At 39.6% G+C, this 20,128-nt stretch overlaps 1 protein-coding gene across 1 annotated transcript in view; it reads right to left on the bottom strand.

Moving 5' to 3' along the window:
• PolrMT (mitochondrial RNA polymerase) overlaps window positions 1–20,128 on the bottom strand; it is a 301,092-nt gene that overhangs the window by 152,052 nt on the left and 128,912 nt on the right. The window contains exons 10-12 of the mRNA XM_070104506.1: window positions 19,869–20,049; window positions 19,417–19,632; window positions 18,700–18,841 (exon numbers count right to left, since the gene is read on the bottom strand). Of these exons, the coding sequence (XP_069960607.1) occupies window positions 18,700–18,841; window positions 19,417–19,632; window positions 19,869–20,049 (539 nt within the window). The remainder of the gene's footprint in view (window positions 1–18,699; window positions 18,842–19,416; window positions 19,633–19,868; window positions 20,050–20,128) is intronic.

The raw sequence follows: 20,128 nt of genomic DNA, 5'->3' as shown, positions 1-20,128 counted from the left end.
TCAACACCAATAACAGTCTCTCAACATCTTCTATCACTTGCGATCTCAGTTTCGAAAACTAAGTTGCACCTTTGGCAAGAACAGCTTCCTTGATTGCCATTTTCTTACCCACAATAGTAGCGATGGTTGATTGGGGTTTACTATACAACCTGGCCAGCTCGGAGACACGCACTCCACTTTCATACTTATCAATGATCTCTTTCTTCATCTCCACAGTAATTCTCACCCTTTTTGCTGTAGGGTTGGCACTAGAAGCTTTCTTGGGGCCCATGGTCACTTATTTTGCAGGTGCAATCACTACAAAGGTTGTGATAATATGAAATGTTTCAATTGTATGTTTGGAAGTGACTGCGGTGGCTAGATTGTAAACACTGGCACCCATGGGACAAGTGAGGCGCACTCAGGCCAAAGTGAACACGTCTCGAACGGAACGAATAGCGTAGGTCGGATTTTTAGCACTAGTCGAGGCAAAATTTTTGCGTTAAAATGCATCGCTAGTTGGATTTATCATTAATCGATGCCATCGCTGGTCGAGGGTCCACTGTACTTTTAACTGCTAAGTAAGCCACCATGTGCCCAAAGAAAGTTTCTAGTGCCAGTCCTGTGATAAAGAAGGAAAGAAACAAAATAAAATTCAAGAAAAAACTCGTAGCAAAGTACAAAAGTGGAGGAGGAAGAGAGAGGGGATAATGTGCCTTCTGCAGTGATTCAGTAATTCTATGATATGTACGATACTAAAGCAGCAGGTATCGATAAAGGCTATAGTGCCTGCCAGCAATAAAGTGTAGAATTAACAGTGCAGCAAGTAAGTAAAGCAAGTAAGCGATAGAAAAACGACACGAAAGTAATTCTCCAATGTTGTTGGATGTGCATCGGGCCAATGAAAATATGCCAGCCTGTTACGTATCTTCCAGCACCCTAAACCTCTGCCAGCATCTCCTCCATCAAACTAACTAATTAAACTAACATCTCCTCTAAAGTAAGTGAACATATAAAAGTGTAAGTATAAAAGTAAATATAAGTGTAAATATAAAAGGACCCCAATGGAAATAAGTCACTCTGACTTTTTTGGGTTATCCTGGTACTTTACACATATGCTGCTGTGTATGATAATCTATGTACGTAACTGTATTTGTGTATACCTGAATGAATCAACTTACTTATTTATAAACTAAAATGTAAAATTTTTTTTTAAGAAGTCGGCCGTCTCCCACCGAGGCAGGGTGACCCAAAAAGAAAATACTTACATAATCATTCAACACTTTGACCTCGCTCACACACAATCACTGTTTTTGCAGAGGTGCCCAGAACACAACAGTTCAGAAGCATATATGTATAAAGATATATAACATATCCCTCCAAACAGGCATTGTACTTCCCATTTCTAGGACTCAAGTATAAAAATAACTGGCTTCCCTGAATCCCTTCACTAAATATTACCCTGCTCACACTCAAACAGCTCGTCAGGTCCCATATACCATTAATCTCCATTCACTCCTATCTAACATGCCCACACATGCTTGCTGGAAGTCCAAGCACCTCGCCAACAAAACCTCCTTTGCCCCCTCCCTCCAATGTTTTCGAGGATGACCCCTACCCCACCTTCCTTTCCCTACAGATATATACGCTCTCCATGTCATTCTACTTTGATCCATTCTCTCTAAATGACTAAACCATTTCAACCACCTCTCTTCAGCCCTCTGACTAATACTTTTATTAACTCCACACCTTCTCCTAATTTTCACAGTCCAAATTCTCTGCATAATATTAACACCACACATTGCCCTTAGACAGGACATCTCCACCACCTCCAACCGCCTCCTCGCTGCAGCATTTACAACCCAAGTTTCACACCCATATGAGTGTTGGGACCACTATACTTTCATACATTCCCTTCTTTGCCTCCATAGACCACTCACCTTGTTTCCTTCATCAATTCTATGGTTAACCTCATCCTTCATAAATCCATCCGCTGACACGTCAACTCCCAAATATCTGAAAACTTTCACTTCTCCCAAATTCATCCACTAACCTTTGCAACTTCTTTTTAGAATCTCCCATAAGCACAGTATCATCAGTAAAAAGTAACTGTGTCAATTCCCATTTTGTATATTATTTGCCATAATTTAATCCCACCCCTCTCCACAACACCCTATTATTTACTTCTTTTACAACCCCATCTATAAATATACAGTGGTACCTTGTTTATTGTTAATCCGTTCCTGGAAGTGCGACGATCATCAAAATAGACGATTCTCAAATCAATTTCCCTCATAAGAAATAATGTAAATACAATTAATCCATTCCTGACACCCAGAAGTATTAAAACAAAAATTTTTTTTACATGAAATATAGATGTAGTACATAAACAATACAATGGCACATGATGAATGAAACATTAACAGAATAACACTTACCTCTATTGGCGATTCTTCTTAGTGTATGGAAGACTGGAGGAGGAGAGAGACTGGATTAGTTACTGTTTGGAAGGGGAATCCCCTTCCATCAACACCTCAGGTACCAAGTCCTTTTCTGGGGTTACATAATTCACTTCTCTGTTTCTTAATGCCACTAGGACCAGCTTGAGAGTCACTGGAGTCTTGTCTCTCAAAAAAAAGTATCCAGAAAGCTCTGTTTCTGGCGTCTCTTTAATGGGCCAAGACTTCGTCACTGTACAAGTTGCCGATGTGGCTTGCAACATCCTTCTCAGGGTGATGTTTCTCCATAAATCTTTCCATCCTACACCATATTTCAAAAATCTCCTTAATTTCTGAAGAAGGCACCTTCTTCCATCTCTCTTCCTCCTCCTCTGCAGCAAGATTCTGAGCTGCAATCTGTTGATGTTCCAGCTGAAGCTCTTGCAGCTCCTCAGTGGTTAGCTCTTCGTTGTGGTCCTCCACCAACTCTTCCACATCCTCCAAACTCATATCCAATCCCATGAAACTCCCCAGTGCCACAATAGATTTCACAACTGATATAGCCTCATCAGGGTCAGTCACAAACCCTTCAAAATCCCTCGTCGACACAATCTGGCCACAACTTTCTCCAAGCAGGAACAGCTTCCTTGATTTCCTTTTTCTTTGCCACGGTGGAACTATGGTTGTATGGGGTTTGTTATACATCCTGGCCAGTTCGGCCACAGGTACGCCACTTTCATATTCTTCAGTGATGTTTTTCTTTAATTCATCTTTTCCAAAGGCTTAGCACTAGGAGCTTTCTTTGGAGCCATGGTAGCTCATTTAGCACATGCAAGCACTAAAATGAATGGAATATTATGAAATATTTCGTATGAACAAGTGAGGGGGCCGTCGCTCACTGGTAAACAATGGCACAATGGCTGGGAAGGGAGACCGAGGCGGCTCAGAGCAGTGAGTACGCGTCCAGGATGAACGAAGATTAGCGAGTCAACCGACCATTTGCGAGCCAATGTTTGGACAAAAATAACGCGATGATTTCTAAAAAGGACGACTATCGAGCCTGACGATTATCGAGGGACCACTGTATTAAACAACCATGGTGACATTACACATCCCTGTCTAAGACCTACTTTTACCGAGCAGTAGTCTCCCTCTCTTCTACACACCCTAACCTGAGCCTCACTATTCTCATAAAAACTGTTTTCAGCATTTAGTAACTTACCATCTATTCCATATACAGTGGACCTCCGTGTTTCGTGATTAATCCGTTCCAGAGAGCCCGCCGATGGTCGAAATTCACGAAACTCGAAACCATTTTCCCCATAAGAAATAATGGAAATAAAATTAATCCGTTCCAGACACCCGAAAATATTAAAATAAATTTTTTTTTTCAAATTAAATAAAGATTTACATAATGAAAACAATCAGAAATCAAGTACATGCATTTAAAATAAATAAAAATAACATTACACTTACCTTGACTGAAGACTTCTGCATGGATGGAAGATGGGAGGAGGTGATGGGAGGAAGGTGTACACTACTTTTTGGAAGGAGAATCTCCTTCCATTAGGACTTCAGGTATGAAGCCCATATCTGGGGTTACTTCCCTTCTTCCTTTAATGCCACTGGGACCAGCTTGAGAGTCACTGGACCCCTGTCGCACAAAATACCTGTCCAAAGAGGTCTGTTTCTGGCGTTTCTTTAGGATTTCCCTGAAGTGGGACACAACACTGTCATTGTGCATGTCACCAATACGGCCTGCAACAGCTTTGTTAGGGTGAAGTTCATCCATAAATGTTTGCACTTCAGTCCACTTTCCACAAATGTCCTTAACCCTTTCAGGGTCCAAGGCCCAAATCTGGAGTCACGCACCAGTGTCCAAGAATTTTCAAAAAAAAAAATTGTTATTTTTTCTTATGAAATCGTAGAGAATCTTTTTGTGAAGGTAATAAAACAAAAAGTACGAAATTTGGTGGAAAATTGACGAAATTATGCTCTCGCGAATTTTGATATGTCAGCGATATTTATGAATCGGCGATTTTGCCGACTTTGACTCCAATATTAGGCCAATTACATTATTGCAATCAACCAAATTCTTAGCTATTTCACTAGTATTACTTCTGTTCTATCGATTGAGCACAAGAAATCGCCAAGTCAACTGTTTCAACTACAAAATAAAGTGATCGGAAATTGTTAATTTGGCCAATTTAACACAAAGTTCAAAATATTCCAATTTCAAAATAGGGTCCAGAATGAACAATGTAGGCATTCCTGGCACTAAACTAACATTTCCTCTGTTCATTAGTTATGTTTTGAGGCTTTACAAATAAATTCCATTTTGATTTTTTATTCACATAATGAATTTTTATTCACACTAAAAAATAGAAGATTTACTGTTATGCAATACTGTAATAATTGTATAAATATCATCACCATATTTGTGAATGTATATTAGACCCACCAGCTGACGTGTATTAGACGTGTGAGGTCGTTTGTTTACTCTTGAATATCGGCAAAAATTTAACATTTCTGCTACTTTGAGCTCAGTTTCAAGCCATTTCCAGTGCTAAAACCAATCAAAATCATCTCTATTTCTGTAATATGTCTTCCATTCTATCAAATGAGACCAAGAAATCGCAAATACAACTATAAAAAACATACGAAAAAACACTGCAAAGTTGCTGTTTTAATCGAAAAATCATGATTTCATTTTTTTTCTCTCATTATACACAGTGTGCTGCAGGATCTGTTTTATGTGGTGCACACATACCACATAGATGTATTCTCTCATATCTAGGCCCAAATGTACCACTCACAGTTTATCAGAGTGAGCTGAGCTCATGGCGTAGATCTACGGTTTGGACCCTGAACGTAAAGCCGTAGATCTACGGGACGGACCCTGAAAGGGTTAATCTTTGAAGAAGGCACCTTCCTCCATCTCTCTTCCTCCTCCTCCGCAGCAGTTTCCTGAGCTGTGATCTCTTGCTGTTGCAGATGAAGCTCTTGCAGCTCTTCAGTGGTTAGCTCTTCCCTGTGGTCCTCCACCAACTCTTCCACATCCTCACCACTCACCTCCAACCCAAGGGTGTTCCCCAATGCCACAATAGTTTCCAAAACTGGCATAGGTTCCTTAGGGTCAGCCACATACCCTTCAAAATCCTCCCTCTCTTGTACACAATCTGGCCACAAATTTCTCCAAGCAGAGTTCAAAGTCCTGGAAGTCACTCCCTCCCAAGACTTACCTATAAGGTTTATGCAATGAAGGATATTAAAGTGATCTTTCCAGAACTCTCTTAGGGTCAATTCAGTGTCTGAGGTCACTTCAAAGCACTTCTGAAACACTGCTTTGGTGTAGAGTTTTTTGAAGTTTGAAATGACCTGCTGGTCCATGGGCTGGAGGAGAGTAGTAGTATTAGGAGGCAAGAACTTCACCATGATGAAACTAAACTTCTCCACTATTTGCTCTTCCAAGTCTGGAGGATGAGCAGGAGCATTGTCCATTACCAGGAGGCACTGGAGTGACAGTTTATTTTCCAGGAGGTATTTTTTCACACAGGGGCCAAACACTTCATTAAACCAGTCTAGGAAAATTCCCCTTGTGACCCATGCCTTACTGTTAGCCTTCCACATCACACACAAGTTACTCTTGGCGACACTGTATTTCTTGAACACACTGGGATTTTCAGAGTGATACACCAGTAAAGGCTTCACTTTAAAATCCCCACTATCATTACTACAAAACATGAGAGTAAGCCTGTCTTTCATAGGCTTGTGTCCTGGGAGTGCCGCTTCCTTCTGCGTGATGTAGGTCCTCTTTGGCATTTTCTTCCAGAAGAGGCCTGTTTCGTCACAATTAAACACTTGCTGGGGTTTGAATTCTCCAGTGTCTATGCACTCCTTAAACTCCTGTACAAACTTCTCAGCTGCTTTTTTGTCAGAACCGGTAGCCTCACCATGCCTTATCACACTGTGAATGCCACTACGCTTCTTAAATCTCTCAAACCAACCTTTGCTGGCCTTAAAATCACAAGCATCACCACTTGTTGCAGGCATGTTCTTTACGAGATCGCCATGCAAGTGCCTTGCCTTTTCACATATTATCGACTGCATAACACTATCTCCTGCTAATTGTTTTTCGGTAATCCACACCAACAATAACCTCTCCACTTCTTCGAGGATTTGTGATCTCCTTTTTGTCAGCATATCCACTCCTTTTGCAACAACAGCACACTTTATTTCCTTTCCTTTCACCACGATCGAAGTGATGGTTGAATGGGGCTTGCCATACATCCTGGCAAGCTCTGTAACACGCACTCCACTCTCATATTTTTCAATGATTTCCTTCTTGAATTCGATCGTGCTCCTCACTTTCTTCACCAAAGGGCTTGCACTAGCTTTCCCTGGGCTCATGGTGACTTATTTAGCAGTTGTAATCACAAAAAACAATGGATTATTACAACTGAACCCGCGGGGTGATGGTTACGTGTTGGTAAACAATGGCACACTGAGCGTGAATGGTGTGGGAGACTGACTTTGTGTGCGTGGTGACGGGCGGACGGGTACCGGATGGTCACCGAAACATGAGTTTTTTCACGAAACTCGAGGCCAAATTTTTACAAAAAAAAAAAAAAAAAAAAAAAAAAAAAAAAAAAAAAAAAAAAAAAAAAAAACTCGCCGAAGGTCGAATTTCACGAAAGTCGAGGCTGCCGAAACTCGAGGGTCCATTGTACTTGCAACATCTGCTACATTGCTCCCCTATCCACTCTATCATATGCCTTTTCTAAATCCATAAATGCTGTTCACATATATGCTTCAATGTAAACACTTGATCTACATATCCCCTACCCAATCTAAAACCTCCTTGCTCATCCGCAATTCTACATTCTGTCTTACCTCTAATTCTCTCAATAATAACCCTACCATACACTTTTCCTGGTATACTCAGTAAACTTAACCCTCTATAATTTTTACAATCTCTTTTGTCCCCTTTCCCTTTATATAAAGGAACTATACACGCTCTCCGCCAATCCCTAAGTACCTTCCCCTCTTTCATACATTTTTTTTTTTTTAACAAGTTGGCCGTCTTCCACCGAGGCAGGGTGACCCAAAAAGAAAAAATTCCCAAAAAAGAAAATACTTTCATCATCATTCAACACTTTCACCTCACTCACACATAATCACTGTTTTTGCAGAGGTACTCAGAATACAACAGTTTATAAGTATATACGTATAAAGATACACAACATATCCCTCCAAACTGCAAATATCCCAAACCCTTCCCATAAAGTGCAGGCATTGTACTTTCCATTTCCAGGACTCAAGTCCGGCTATATAAATTAACCGGTTTCCCTGAATCCCTTCACTTAAAATATTAACCTGCTTACACTCCAACAGCTTGTTAGGTCCCAAATACCATTCGTCTCCATTCACTCCAATCTAACATGCTCACGCATGCTTGCTGGAAGTCCAAGCCCCTCGCCCACTAAACCTCCTTTCCCCCTCCCTCCAACCTTTTCAAGGACGACCCCTACCCCGCGTTCCTTCCCCAACACTATATCTTCCCCTGCTTTTAACATTTCTGTCATGATTCTGTCAGTTCCAGCTGCTTTACCCCCTTCCATTCTACGTAATGCCTCACGCATTACGTCTAACAAGTGAATGTAATTTAAGGGTCTTCAATATTTCTTCATAAGGAAGATTTCTAATGCTATGTATTAATTTAATCATTCTACGCTGAATGTTTTCTAACGAATTTATGTCTATTCTGTAATATGGAGACGAGAACTGGGCTGCATAATCTAGATGAGGCCTTACTAATGATGTATAAAGCTGTAATATAACCGCTGAACTTCTGTTGCTTACACTTCTTGATGTAAATCCCAGTAATCTATTTGCCTTATTACGTACGCTTAGGCATTGCTGTCTTGGTTTAAGGTTACTGCTTACCATAACCCCCAAGTCCTTTTCACAATCTGTATGGCTAAGTTCTACATTATTTAACTTATAAATGCTAGGGTTATGGACACTCCCGAGCTTCAGAACCTTGCATTTATCTACATTGAACTGCATCTGCCACTTTGCTGACCAGGTATTGAGTTTGTCTAAATCCTCCTGAAGTTACCTGATATCTACGTTTGAATCAATTATCCTACCTATCTTTGTGTCATCGGCGAATTTGCTCATTTCACTAGTAATTCCCTCATCAAGATCATTGATATGTATTATAAACAACAACGGGCCCTGTGGAACGCCACTTGTTACAGATCCCCATAGCTTATCCTTCAACATTATTGCTACTCCTCCTTTAGCTCTAACTCTATTTAAAACCCTGACCTCTCCAGGTAAACTCCAGGTAAATCCCATTTACTTCTCTCCACTGAAACTCTCCCACCCCCTTCAGTTTTGCTTTCAGGGTCCAGAGGCCAAATTTCGAAGTGTGCACCAGGGTCCAAGAATTTTCAAAAAATAATTTTATTTTTTCTCATGAAATGGTAGAGAATCTTTTTCTGAAGGTAATAAAACAAAAATTACGAAGTTTGATGGAAAATTGATGAAATTATGCTCTCGCGAATTTTGATGTGTCGGCGATATTTACGCATCGGCGATTATACCAATTTTGACTCTCATTTTAGGTCAATTACAGTATTCCAGTCAACCAAATTCTTAGCTATTTCACTAGTATTACTTCTATTCTATTGACTGAGCACTGTTTCAACAACAAAATAAAGTGACTGGAAATTGGTAATTTGGCCAATTTAAGGAAGAGTTCAAAATATTCCAATTTCCAAATAGGGTCCAGAATAAACAATGCAGGCATTCCTGGCACTAAACTAACATTTCCTCTATTCATTAGTTATATTTTCAGACTTTACAAATAAATTCCATTTTGATTTTTTATTCACATAATGAATTTTTATTCAAACCAAAAAATAGAAGATTTACTGTTATGCAATACTGTAATAATTGAATAAATAATATCACCACATTTGTGAATGTATATTAGACCCACCAGCTGTCATGTATTAGACTTGTGAGGTCATTTGTTTACTCTTGAACATCGGCAAAAATTTAACATTTCTGCTGCTTTGAGCTCAGTTTCGAGCCATTTCACATATTAAAACCAATCAAAATCATCTCTATTTCTGCAGTAGATCTTTCATTCTATCAAATGAGACCAAGAAATTGCAAATACACCAATAAAAAACATGAAAAAACACTGCAAAGTCGCTGTTTTAATCGAAAATTATGGTCTCAGTTTTTTCTCTCATTATGCACTGTGTGCTGCAGGATTTGTTTTATGTGGTGCACACATACCATATAGATGTATTCTCTCATATCTAGGTCCAAATTTACTGCTCACAGCTTATCAGAGTGAGCTGAGCTCATGGCGTAGATCTATGGTTTGGACCCTTAACATAAAACCGTAGATCTACGGCACAGACCCTGAAAGGGTTAAAGCCAGGACATCCAGCTTCTTCTCATTCATAACATCCACAATCATCTCTTTCTTATCATTTGCACAACATCCACGCACATTCAGACTTCTCACTTTGACAATTTTCTTCTTCTACTTATTTTTAGTAATCTGTACAGGAAAAGGGGTTACTAGCCCATTGTTCCCAGTATTTTAGTTGACTTTTACAACACGCATGGCTTAAGGAGGAAAGATTCTTATTCCACTTCCCCATGGATATAAAAGGGAAAAGTAATAAGAACAAGAACTATTAAGAAAAAAATCAAAGAAAACTCAGATGAGTGTGTATAAATAAACGTATACATGTATGTGTAGTGTGACCTAAGTGTAAGTAGAAGTAGCAAGACACACCTGTAATCTTGCATATTTATTAGACAGACAAAAAACACCAGCAATCCTACCATCATGTAAAACAATTAAGGGCTCTCGTTATACACTCACTTGGCAGGACGGTAGTGCCTCCCTGGGCGGTTGCTGTCTACCAACCTACTACCTTTTTATAAATTAAAATGTAAGTTATAAATTGAAATGCAAATACATATTTCTTATTTATAAATTATGTGCATATAGGTAGTAGGTTGGTAGACAGCAACCACCCAGGGAGGTACTACCGTCCTGCCAAGCGAGTGTAAAACGAAAGCCTGTGATTGTTTTACATGATGGTAGGATTGCTGATGTCTTTTGTCTGTCTCATAAATATGCAAGATTACAGGCATGTCTTGCTACTTCTACTTACACTTAGGTCACACTATACATACATGTACACATTTATTTATACACACTCATCTGAGTTTTCTTTGATTTTTATCTTAATAGTTCTTGGTCTTATTAATTTTCCTTTTATATCCATGGGGAAATGGAATAAGAATCTTTCCTCCGTAAGCCATGCGTGTTGTAAAAGTCAACTAAAATGCCGGGAACAATGGGCTAGTAACCCCTTTTCCTGTAAAGATTACTAAAAAGAATAAGAAGAAGAAAATTGTCAAAGTGGGAAGTCTGAATGTGCGTGGATGTTGTGCAGATGATAAGAAAGAGATGATTGTGGATGTTATGAATGAGAAGAAGCTGGATGTCCTGGCTTTAAGTGAAACAAAGCTGAAGGGGGTGGGAGAGTTTCAGTGGAGAGGAATAAATGGGATTAGGTCAGGGGTTTCAAATAGAGTTAGAGCTAAAGAAGGAGTAGCAATAATGTTGAAGGATAAGCTATGGCAGGAAAAGAGGGACTATAAATGTATTAATTCAAGGATTATGTGGAGTAAAATAAAGATTGGATGTGAAAAGTGGGTTATAATAAGCGTGTATGCACCTGGAGAAGAGAGAAGTGTAGAGGAGAGAGAGAGATTTTGGGAAATGTTGAGTGAATGCGTGGGGAGTTTTGAATCAAGTGTGAGAGTAATGGTGGTTGGGGATTTCAATGCTAAAGTGGGTAAAAATGTTATGGAGGGAGTAGTAGGTAAATTTGGGGTGCCAGGGGTAAATGTAAATGGGGAGCCTTTAATTGAGCTATGTGTAGAAAGAAATTTGGTAATAAGTAATACATATTTTATGAAAAAGAGGATAAATAAATATACAAGGTATAATGTAGCACGTAATGAAAGTAGTTTATTAGATTATGTATTGGTGGATAAAAGGTTGATGGGTAGGCTCCAGGATGTACATGTTTATAGAGGGGCAACTGATATATCGGATCATTATTTAGTTGTAGCTACAGTTAGAGTAAGAGGTAGATGGGAAAAGAGGAAGGTGGCAACAACAAGTAAGAGGGAGGTGAAAGTGTATAAACTAAGGGAGGAGGAAGTTCGGGTGAGATATAAGCGACTATTGGCAGAAAGGTGGGCTAGTGCAAAGATGAGTAGTGGGGGGGTTGAAGAGGGTTGGAATAGTTTTAAAAATGCAGTATTAGAATGTGGGGCAGAAGTTTGTGGTTATAGGAGGGTGGGGGCAGGAGGAAGGAGGAGTGATTGGTGGAATGATGAAGTAAAGGGTGTGATAAAAGAGAAAAAGGTAGCTTATGAGAGGTTTTTACAAAGCAGAAGTGTTATAAGAAGAGCAGAGTATATGGAGAGTAAAAGAAAGGTAAAGAGAGTGGTGAGAGAGTGCAAAAGGAGAGCAGATGATAGAGTGGGAGAGGCACTGTCAAGAAATTTTAATGAAAATAAGAAAAAATTTTGGAGTGAGTTAAACAAGTTAAGAAAGCCTAGGGAAAATATGGATTTGTCAGTTAAAAATAGAGTAGGGGAGTTAGTAGATGGGGAGATGGAGGTATTGGGTAGATGGCGAGAATATTTTGAGGAACTTTTAAATGTTAAGGAAGAAACAGAGGCAGTAATTTCATGCACTGGTCAGGGAGGTATACCATCTTTTAGGAGTGAAGAAGAACAGAATGTAAGTGTGGGGGAGGTACGTGAGGCATTACGTAAAATGAAAGGGGGTAAAGCAGCTGGAACTGATGGGATCATGACAGAAATGTTAAAAGCAGGGGGGGATATAGTGTTGGAGTGGTTGGTACTTTTGTTTAATAAATGTATGAAAGAGGGGAGGGTACCTAGGGATTGGCGGAGAGCATGTATAGTCCCTTTATATAAAGGGAAAGGGGACAAAAAGAGACTGTAAAAATTATAGAGGAATAAGCTTATTGAGTATACCAGGAAAAGTGTACGGTAGGGTTATAATTGAAAAAATTAGAGGTAAGACAGAATGTAGGATTGCGGATGAGCAAGGAGGTTTCAGAGTGGGTAGGGGATGTGTAGATCAAGTGTTTACATTGAAGCATATATGTGAACAGTATTTAGATAAAGGTAGGGAAGTTTTTATTGCATTTATGGATTTAGAAAAGGCATATGATAGAGTGGATAGAGGAGCAATGTGGCAGATGTTGCAAGTATATGGAATAGGTGGTAAGTTATTAAATGCTGTAAAGAGTTTTTATGAGGATAGTGAGGCTCAGGTTAGGGTGTGTAGAAGAGAGGGAGACTACTTCCCGGTAAAAGTAGGACTTAGACAGGGATGTGTAATGTCACCATGGTTGTTTAATATATTTATAGATGGGGTTGTAAAGGAAGTAAATGCTAGGGTGTTCGGGAGAGGGGTGGGATTAAATTTTGGGGAATCAAATTCAAAATGGGAATTGACACAGTTACTTTTTGCTGATGATACTGTGCTTATGGGAGATTCTAAAGAAAAATTGCAAAGGTTAGTGGATGAGTTTGGGAATGTGTGTAAAGGTAGAAAGTTGAAAGTGAACATAGAAAAGAGTAAGGTGATGAGGGTGTCAAATGATTTAGATAAAGAAAAATTGGATATCAAATTGGGGAGGAGGAGTATGGAAGAAGTGAATGTTTTCAGATACTTGGGAGTTGACGTGTCGGCGGATGGATTTATGAAGGATGAGGTTAATCATAGAATTGATGAGGGAAAAAAGGTGAGTGGTGCGTTGAGGTATATGTGGAGTCAAAAAACGTTATCTATGGAGGCAAAGAAGGGAATGTATGAAAGTATAGTAGTACCAACACTCTTATATGGGTGTGAAGCTTGGGTGGTAAATGCAGTAGCGAGGAGACGGTTGGAGGCAGTGGAGATGTCCTGTTTAAGGGCAATGTGTGGTGTAAATATTATGCAGAAAATTCGGAGTGTGGAAATTAGGAGAAGGTGTGGAGTTAATAAAAGTATTAGTCAGAGGGCAGAAGAGGGGTTGTTGAGGTGGTTTGGTCATTTAGAGAGAATGGATCAAAGTAGAATGACATGGAAAGCATGTAAATCTATAGGGGAAGGAAGGCGGGGTAGGGGTCATCCTCGAAAGGGTTGGAGAGAGGGGGTAAAGGAGGTTTTGTGGGCAAGGGGCTTGGACTTCCAGCAAGCGTGCGTGAGCGTGTTAGATAGGAGTGAATGGAGACGAATGGTACTTGGGACCTGACGATCTGTTGGAGTGTGAGCAGGGTAATATTTAGTGAAGGGATTCAGGGAAACCGGTTATTTTCATATAGTCGGACTTGAGTCCTGGAAATGGGAAGTACAATGCCTGCACTTTAAAGGAGGGGTTTGGGATATTGGCAGTTTGGAGGGATATGTTGTGTATCTTTATATGTGTATGCTTCTAGACTGTTGTATTCTGAGCACCTCTGCAAAAACAGTGATAATGTGCGAGTGTGGTGAAAGTGTTGAATGATGATGAAAGTATTTTCTTTTTGGGGATTTTCTTTCTTTTTTGGGTCACCCTGCCTCGGTGGGAGACGGCCGACTTGTTGAAAAAAAAAAAAAAAAAAAAAAAAAATTAAGGGAAACCGGTTATTTTTATATAGTCGGACTTGAGTCCTGGAAATGGGAAGTACAATGCCTGCACTTTAAAGGAGGGGTTTGGGATATTGGCAGTTTGGAGGGATATGTTGTGTATCTTTATATGTATATGCTTCTAGACTGTTGTATTCTGAGCACCTCTGCAAAAACAGTGATAATGTGCAAGTGTGGTGAAAGTGTTGAATGATGATGAAAGTATTTTCTTTTTGGGGATTTTCTTTCTTTTTTGGGTCACCCTGCCTCGGTGGGAGACGGCCGACTTGTTGAAAAAAAAAAAAAAAAAAAAAATTGTTTGTGGATAGTGGAGGTGGCAGAAGCCTCCTCCACCACTAATATGTACGACTTCTCTCAGTGGTCATTATAAACCCAACACCACCACTTCCAGCACTTATCCTCACATACATTATGACATATTTTATTCACTCTAGAGTATATATCATGTTTCTAAGTTATTAATATTGTTTATTATGTCATATTAGATGAATTGTGATAGATAAATAAGCCGTAGAGATATCAGCGTCACACACTCCCTGCATGCTTGCTACACTCCCTGCTACATTCCCTGCATGCCTGCTACACTCCCTGCTACATTCCCTGCATGCCTGCTACACTCCCTGCTACATTCCCTGCATGCCTGCTACACTCCCTGCTACATTCCCTGCATGCCTGCTACACTCCCTGCTACATTCCCTGCATGCCTGCTACACTCCCTGCTACATTCCCTGCATGCCTGCTACACTCCCTGCTACACTCCCTGCTACATTCCCTGCATGCCTGCTACATTCCCTGCATGCCTGCTACACTCCCTGCATGCCTGCTACACTCCCTGCATGCCTGCTACACTCCCTGCTACATTCCCTGCATGCCTGCTACACTCCCTGCTACATTCCCTGCATGCCTGCTACACTCCCTGCTACATTCCCTGCATGTCTGCTACACTCCCTGCTACATTCCCTGCATGCCTGCTACACTCCCTGCTACACTCCCTGCTACATTCCCTGCATGCCTGCTACATTCCCTGCATGCCTGCTACACTCCCTGCATGCCTGCTACACTCCCTGCATGCCTGCTACACTCCCTGCTACATTCCCTGCATGCCTGCTACACTCCCTGCTACATTCCCTGCATGCCTGCTACACTCCCTGCTACATTCCCTGCATGCCTGCTACACTCCCTGCATGTCTGCTACACTCCCTGCTACATTCCCTGCATGCCTGCTACACTCCCTGCATATCTGCTACACTCCATCAAACTAATTTCGTATTTAAGCTAACATCTCCTCCAAGGTAAGTGGAAATGTTTCTTTTTTATAAATTATATTTCTTATTTATAAGTTACGTACATATATTGTGTGTGGATAGTGGAGGTGGCAGAAGCCTCCTCCACCACTAATATGTACGACTTCTCTCAGTGGCCATTATAAACCTACCAACAACACTTCCACCACTTATCCTCACATACATTATGACATATTTTATTTATTCTAGAGTATACAGTGGACCCTCGACCAACGATGGCATTGATTAACGATAAATCCAACCAGCGATACATTTTAACGCAAAAATTTTGCCTCTACTAGCGCTAAAAAATCGACCAACACTATTCGTTCCGTCTGAGACGCGTCCACTTCTGGCCAGTGTTTACAAGCCAGCCAGCCACCGCGGTCGCTTCCAAGCAAACAATCGGAACATTTCATATTATCACAGCCTTTTTAGTGATTGCACCTGCAAAATAAGTCACCAAGGGCCCCAAGAAAGCTTCTAGTGCCAACCCTACAGCAAAAAGGGTGAGAATTACTCTGGATATGAAGAAAGAGATCATTGCTAATTATGAAAGTGGAGTGTGTGTCTCCGAGCTGGCCAGGTTATACACAAAACCCCAATCAACCATCGCTACTATTGTGGCCAAGAAAACGGTAATCAAGGAAGCTGTTCTTGCCAAAGGTGCAACTATGTTTTCGAAACTGAGATCGCAAGTGATAGAAGATGTTGAGAGACTGTTATTGGTGTGGATCAATGAAAAACAGATAGCAGGAGATAGCATCTCTCAAGCGATCATATGTGAAAAGGCTAGGAAGTTGCATGAGGATTTAATTAGAAAAATGCCAGCAACTAGTGGTGATGTGAGTAAATTTAAGGCCAGCAAAAGTTGGTTTGAGAGATTTAAGAATCGTAGTGGCATACATAGTGTGATAAGGCATGGTGAGACTGCCAGTTTGGACCAAAACGCAGCTGAAAAATATGTGCAGGAATTCAAGGAGTACACAGACAGTGAAGAACTGAAACCTGAACAAGTGTTTAATTGTGACACTGACAAAGTTGTGAAACACTTTAGGAATGTCATAAAGGAAAGGGAGGTACAGGCCTCTATGGACAGATATGTTGTGCGACAGAAGTCCAGTGACTCAAGCTGGTCCTAGTGGCATTAAAAGAAGAAGGGAAGTAACCCCGAAAAAGGACTTGCCACCTCAAGTTCTTATGGAAGGGGATTCCCCTTCTAAACACTAACACCATCAACACTCTCCCCTCCTCCCATCCCATCAATCATCACCAGATCTTCAATAAAGGTAAGTGTCATGTAACTGTGCATGTCTTCTTCAGTTTGTGTGTATTAAAATTAATATTTCATGTGGTAAAAATTTTTTTTTTCAATACTTTTGGGTGTCTTTCACGGATTAATTTGATTTCCATTATTTCTTATGGGGAAAATTAACTCGACTAACAATAATTTCCATTAACGATGAGCTCTCAGGAACGGATTAATATCGCTGGTCGAGGGTCCACTGTATATCATTTTTCTATGTTATTAATATTGTTTATTACGTCATATTCGATGAACTGTGATAGATAAATAAGCCATAGAGTTGATAATAGCATCATATTGAAGTACTATTCTGTCATGCCTCCTGACAGCAGGAACGTATTAATTGGATCTCCATTATTTCTTATGGGAAAAATTAAATCGGATAACGATAAAATCGGTTAAGGACAAGCTCTCTGGAACAGATTAATATCATTAACTGAGAGTCCACCGTATGTCACTGATATCATCTAGGCTAGGTCTGTATACCTTGTTCACGTACTTGTAGATATAAAGATACTATTATTCTTAACCCTTTGACTGTTTCAGTCATATATATGCATCTTACGAGCCACCGTGTTTGACGTATAAATACTCATAAATTCTAGTGGCTTCAAATCAAGCAGGAGAACGCTGGTAGACCCACATGTGAGAGAATGGGTCTGTATGGTCAGTGTGCACCATATAAAAAAAAATCCTGCAGCACGCAGTGCAAAATGAGAAAAAAAAAAACTGCTTTTTTAATTAAAATGCCGACTTTGTGGTCTATTTTCATATAGTATTTATGGTTGTATTCTCGTTTTCTTGGTCTAATTTGATAGAATGGAAAACATATTATAGAAATAGAGGTGATTTTGATTGGTTTTACTATAAAAAGAACCTGGAAATGGAGCTCAAAGTAGGGAAAATGTTTGATTTTTGCCGATGTTCAAAAGTAAACAAATGATGTCATTGTTCAATAAATGTCCAACTAGCCATTCTAATATGCAGTCATGAATGGGTTGACATTTGTACAATTATTACAGTATTGCAGTAGTCTGTATAACAGTAAATCTTCTATTTTTTGTTTGAATAAAAATTCAAAATAGAAAGCAAGAGTAATATCAGAGGGGCCTGGAGACGTGACTGATGAACAAAGAAAATGTTATTTTCGAGCCAGGAATGTCTGCATTGTTCATTTTGGACCCTATTTTGAAATTGTCATATTTTTTAATTTTTGTGAAATTGGCCAAATTGCAAATTTCTGACCATGTTATTGGGTAGTTGAAATTGGTAAATGGGCAGTTTCTTGTATTCAATCGACAGAAAAAAAATGGAGTTCTAAAGAAATTGCTATGAGTTTGGTCGACTGGAACAATGGAATTAGCCGAAAATAGGGCTCAAAGTGGGCGAAATCACCGATTCGTAAATATCACCGAGGTCGCCAACTTTGCGAGAGCGTAATTCCATAAATTTTCTATCAAATTTCATATTTTTGGTGTCATTACCATCGGGAAAATATTCTCTATCATTTCATAAGAATTTTTTTTTTTTTTTTTAATTTTTGCAACACCAGGAGAGACCTCAGGATTGGGGGTTGCGACAGTCAAAGGGTTAACTGTCTACTGTATGGTTCATCTTGTCTTTCATAAAACCACTTGCTGATACATCAATTCCCTAATATCTATATAGGTTATGTTTCTCCATACTTCCTCCAGTCTGATACAGTCTTCCACTGGCTGCACTTTTTGCTACTCTCATTATCTTGCCCTCATGCTACATTCACTTTTAATTTCCTTTGTCACACACTACCAAATTTCTTCATTAACAACTGCAACTTTGTTGACAGCACTTCACCCACTCTATCATTGCTCCCCTTTTACACTCCCTTACTCCATATTATTGTAATTTTCAATAAAAACTTAAGCATGTATGGTTATTCAGCACAAGTGTTACCTTAATAATAATATCAAGGATAGGTTTATTGATTTTCCAAGGTATGGTGCTCAGCTGGTTGAGAGAGTCCATAACAGGGTACAGCTGCTGGTTACCACACTCTGCCATTCGCTGCTTTTGCTGATGAGCATTATACGGCAACCTGAAAGCAAGATAAGTCTTAGAATATTTTTTTTTTATTAACACATCGGCTGTTTCCCACCAAGGCAGGGTGGCCCGAAAAAGAAAAAAATTCATCAATCACTCCATCACTGTCTTGCCAGAGGTGTGCTTACACTACAGTTATCAAATTGTAACAGTAGGTAGTTTTACATGATGACAGGATTGTTGGTGTCTTTTTTCTGTCTTATAAACACGATGGATAACAGGTATATCTTGCTACTTCTACTTACACTTAGGTCACACTACACAGGCATGCACATGCATATATATATACATACACACATCTAGTTTTTTTTTTCCTTTATTTCCTCTATTCTCCATGGGAAAGTGGAAAAAAATCTTTCCTTCGTAAGTCATGCATGTCATATGAGGCGACTAAAATGCCGGCAGCAATGGGCCAGTAACCCTTTCTCCTGTAGAAAATACTAAAAAAGAGAAGAAAATCCTCATAGAATATAACTAGTAAATATTAAAAAAAATTGGAAAAGTAATGAGGAACCATCCATTATCATTTGCCTTTTCAAGCTGTACATCATATAACAATGCCTATCTTACCTGACAATCTTGGCATTAATGAGCAGATAGCCTCCCAGCTGAGTGGAGACCCATGGTAAAGGAGGGCATAACATGGGTGACACCATTGACTCAAAAGTCAGTGTAGACTTTGCAGCTTTTTGAAAGAGCTCCACTAGAGCTGGGGATGGCTTGATGTTGTCCACTGTACGATAACCCTTCATCCTCTCTACTTCATACACAGCTGGATATGCATTCCTGTAAGTCACGATATAGCCCATTCATAACTTAACTTTCATTAAATAACAAATAATTCACGTATGATTTTAATGGCACATCTTCATTATTAAAAATATGATAAGAACCAAGAAAAAATTACAAAACTATCTTGCAAACAAAAATTTTTTTTTTCTAACATGTTGGTAGTCTCCCACTGAGGCAGGGTGACAAATTATTTACTACAAATGGATAAATTATAAGGAAAGAAGACTTACTTTTCTGAATGAAGAGGGCTCCACACCGTCACTTTCAAGAGTATCATTGAGTACATGAACTTGCCGAGAGCCACTTGCACTGGCACAGGCCACTCCACCGGCCCATGTTCTAAACTAAGACCACTGTATTTCTTAGAATTCAACTCCTGCCACCGTATACGTGGAATGTATGTTACGCCATCTGTGGAATATATTTTATGAAATAGTACATAACTTTTAATTTTATCTTGGTAATATCAAAAACTTTCCTACTACAGCCT

Source organism: Cherax quadricarinatus, chromosome 92 (assembly GCF_038502225.1).
Source record: "Cherax quadricarinatus isolate ZL_2023a chromosome 92, ASM3850222v1, whole genome shotgun sequence".
Lineage (NCBI taxonomy): Eukaryota > Metazoa > Arthropoda > Malacostraca > Decapoda > Parastacidae > Cherax > Cherax quadricarinatus.
Note: the sequence above shows the minus strand (reverse complement) of the source record. Positions and strands in the feature narration are given on the sequence as shown.